At 44.6% G+C, this 4,205-nt stretch overlaps 1 protein-coding gene across 1 annotated transcript; it reads right to left on the bottom strand.

The window, feature by feature from the left end:
* Window positions 1–1,638: 1,638 nt before the first annotated feature.
* LOC125532412 lies at window positions 1,639–3,655 on the bottom strand. The gene is made up of 3 exons (XM_048696480.1): window positions 3,368–3,655; window positions 2,230–2,327; window positions 1,639–2,135 (listed from the first exon to the last, which is right to left on the bottom strand). Exons 1-3 carry the CDS (start codon window positions 3,551–3,553, stop codon window positions 1,991–1,993), a joined length of 429 nt encoding a protein of 142 aa, XP_048552437.1. The 5' UTR covers window positions 3,554–3,655; the 3' UTR covers window positions 1,639–1,990.
* Window positions 3,656–4,205: the final 550 nt, after the last annotated feature.

A 4,205-nucleotide genomic window follows, 5' to 3' on the forward strand; every position in this document is an offset into this window, starting at 1 on the left:
CTGGGTGGGGCTCGTGCCCCTCCTCGTCCCCCCTGGCTCCGCCCCTGATGCTACTGCCATGTTTATCTCCCCTTGCCCTCAAGATGTCACGGTCACTAAACATATTCTTCATTGTTTTGGCAATGCCTCTGGCTCCAAGCGAACCTAGACAAGAGTGGCTTTTATCCAATTGGCTGCGAGGACATTGATCTGCCTTCTCTGCTTGTCAACTTCCCCATATGAGTGCTCCAGTGCCCTTGCAGATATCTAGGGTTGTCCCTACATTTCATGAATATCACCGGGGTGGAAATCCAGCCGACCTTGGATAAGATGGTTGCCAAGTTGCAGAGATGGAAACTCCGTTTGATGGACTCTGTCTGTCGGCCATTTCCTCCCACCTCATCTCTGTATTCAAGATGGATAGCTGGGCTATCAAGCAAATTGATAAGTTACATCGCAACTTCCTTTGGCACTCCAAACCAGATGCCTTGGGAGGGTTGGCGTTGGCCAACTAGGCTACGATCTGTCGTCCCAAAGAGCTAGGTGGCGGCGTTTTGGATCTCTGCCGCTTCGACCGGGGACTGTGTCTCAGATAGAAGTGGTTGCAATGCTTGCATGAGGACAAACCTTGGCCAGGTTCCGCGATTCCATGTGACAAGGATGGCGAGGCCCTATTCAGTGCTGCAACTACCATTACTCTTGGCAGCGGAGAGTTGGTCCTCTTCTGGCAAGACCGATGGCTGGACGCTGTCGCTTCACATTGCCCTAGATCTTTTCCCTCTTTGCACGCAATAAGCTATCAGTCAAGAAGGTGCCGCACAACCAAGCCTGGATGTCGGGGCTGCACAAGATCTCCACGCTCACCCTATTGGCACCGTTTGTAGCACGTCCAACTACAAACCCGCCGTTCAAGATTCCTTCAAATGGAATTGTGACCCATGGGCGATAAACAGTGCGTGTACGGCCTACCGCTGCCAATTCACTTTGCCAGGATTTGGAAGGGCAAGATCGAAGGCAACTGTCAGTTCTTCATGTGGCTATGGCTAAAGGGTGCACTGTCACTAACAACAACCTAGCAACCTAGCAATTAGAGGGCTGGATCATAATGATTATTGCAACCTGTGTGACCAAGAGGATGAGCCTCCTTTCTACCTGACCCTGAAATGCTCTTTCTCCTTGGAGGTTTGGTTCCTGGTTTCTTGGTGGACTGGTCCTCGGGCATTTAGCTTCAGCGCCAACTCCTGCATCTCCATTGCTTCCCCGTAGAGTGATATGATCTGCACCCTCCCTGAGAAGGACATAAGAACAACCATCTACACCTGCTAGCACATTTGGAAGGAGCAAAACAGATGAGTTTTCAAGGGTTCTTCCTTAAGCACTGCTGCCCTTCTTAGCCTCATCAAACATGACATCTTGCAGTCTTCGTCTTAAACTCACTGGATGTCGGATGACGAAAACTACCCACCTCCAAACCCAAATTAATTTGTACTAATATTTGTGTGCTGTATAAACTACCCACTTCCAAACCCAGATTAATTTGTACTCCTGTGTGTACTGTTCTAGGCGCCTACGCCCTGTAAAACTTTGTAGCAACATTTTTATGTTGCTCCCTTCTTAATATATATTCAAGCATTGTCAATTCCTCAGAATATCCATATATAGTCATAGCTATAGACACCCATACATAGCTGATACGCATATCAATATTCAATACATGAGTTCCCTAACATAACCTATTAACAACTTTCTATATAACATAATGAAGTACTGACACATGGCTGATAGGCATATTAATACATGAGTTCCCTAAGATAACCTATTAACAACTCAGAGCTCTATATAACATAATGAAGTACTGACCCATGGCTGAGAGGCATATTAATACATGAGTTCCCTAATATAACCTACTACTCGTTAAGAGCTCACAGCTAGCTGATGACAAGACATCTCAGCTTGTTCCACTAGCTCATCACCTCAGTTTGTTCCGCTAGTTCATCAAGTGCTTCTTCCACTAGTTCATCACCTCATCTTCTTCCGCCAGTTCACTAGGAGAAATGAAAAATACTATGACTTTCACCACAACAGCACAATAGGCCATACGCTTTAGAGTACTCCAAGTATCCTTCATGATTAGATCAGACCTCTCCTTCTCCTTGCTTTAGAAAAACATGTATAGTTGTACAATTATTTATTAAATGACAAAATAAAACTAATATTAAGGTTAGAAAAGGGAAATCATAATAATCATACAGCGTACGGTTCAGACACTCTTTGATCTGTTCCTCTAAATAGGTTGCCTCTCGTAAGAGCTCCTCCAGGCTAGCTGATTCCAAGTTAATTCTTGTGCGCTAGAATAAAAATAGAAAAATCCTGGTTAAATAAGAAACCTCACACCTCTTCTAAGGCAGCTTGTACTTATATCTGCTTTACAAAAGTTGCTGAAAATAATACTATTAGCTAGGATCAATGTTCAAAATAACAATAAACAGTGAACGAATAATCACCCCACCATTTAGCGTTTATATACAAGATAAAGGGGAATGCACACTGTTTAAAACGAGCCATATACATATATTCTTGTACAATTTTAAAGGAAACATCTAGAAAGATCATTCGTCTAGGATCTAAAGATCAAAACCTCAACAATCATCCAAGGAAGCAGCAGAAAGGGGAAGATTTGACTAATCTATGCTTGTTCAACCTAGATGCTTTATGCTACAATTTGTAGTGGGCAGTGGGTAAAGATATTTCTACTAAAAAAGCCCTATATCATATTCAATTTCTATATAAGCTGCCGTTTCTACCGGCCTGGCCTTTAACTGTGGTGTGGTTGAATACAACAGGTCTAGAATATTTCACAAAGGCCTTTATATATCTAGAGCAATGCCTAGAATCTTAGGGTTGGTTTCAATAAAAGGTGATTGCAATTTCTAGAGTTTTACATAAGAAAACCGATGGCAATTTTACATACCAAGAGTGCCCCAAAGATTACAAAATATAGCAGTTTTATGTCTCTAAAGATTATATATCACTATGGTACTGGTATCCAGATTTACCGTATTCACGTTTGATATGTGTGTGGGATTTACACACAAAATTTAGCTCTTGCATTACCCATGGTCAAACCGCCCCAGCAGATCATGGAAGATATCAAACAAGATGTCTGCACGTGCATCTATTTAGGCCGAGCCATCTACTGCCCACATAAACTCCACACTGAGCAATAATGATACACCCAGGAAACAAGCAAACATATCGCCTCTCTTGGACCTGTGGCTGACATGGTTTATTCGTGCAGGGATTGTGTGAAATAGCAAAGGGAAACTATCTGCAGAGATGAGGAGGGGTCGAAACAACAAATTTGAAGATAAGGCAGGGTCGGGGGTACCAGATTCCTGGTGGAGATGAGGCAGGGACGGCCGCCGGCCGGAGGGGAGAGGCGGCGGGAGGCGGCGGCGGCGGAGTGGAGGTTGGCGCGGCCGCCGGTCAGAGGGGAGAGGCCCAGGGCCGGCGTTTGTAGGCGGAGCGTAGCGGCGGAAGTCCGTACCCTCGCCATCAGGGTCCGCAGCGCCATGGATGGCGGATCAGGCTGGAGGCTGTGGGTTGGCGGCTCGGCGATGTATCTGGAAGGTGTCCACCTCGTCCCGTCGCCTGGTCGTATATGTCTGTCTGCGACAAGTAATGTCTCTGGAAGCCTCTTCGTGGTCCAAGCGGTACGTGTTTTCTTTTTTCTTTTTAGCAATATTTTTTTTAGCATCAGTACAGACACAACCGCTCATATACACGCGCATACACTCACCCCTATAAACGCACACACGCACACCCTCTCCTCCCACTGAAAAAGCATCGCCGGAAATCCTGAAATAAATTCAAGAATAATGCGAGCACCAGGATTTGAACCCTGATGGGTTAGGGATACCACTGTCCACCTAACCAACTCAACCACAGGTTGATTCGCTTTTTCTTTTTAGCAATAGCAAATCCGAGCGGTACATGTACTGTCGTACGAGGACAAAATTGCACCCAACGAAACAAGTCCGGTTATGCCCAAACGCGGCTCCAGGGACAAATACCCCTCCAACTCGAATTTGGTACTACATTCACGCGAATTTAATGAAAAAAAAAACAAGTTGAAACACGTTTTCAGATTTAAAACGTTGTTCCCAAATTTTAAAATGTTCACAAATTAATAAAAATGTTCTTCAATTTCAAAAAATGTTTCCAAA

This window comes from Triticum urartu, unplaced genomic scaffold, assembly GCF_003073215.2.
Source record: "Triticum urartu cultivar G1812 unplaced genomic scaffold, Tu2.1 TuUngrouped_contig_9873, whole genome shotgun sequence".
Classification (NCBI taxonomy): domain Eukaryota; kingdom Viridiplantae; phylum Streptophyta; class Magnoliopsida; order Poales; family Poaceae; genus Triticum; species Triticum urartu.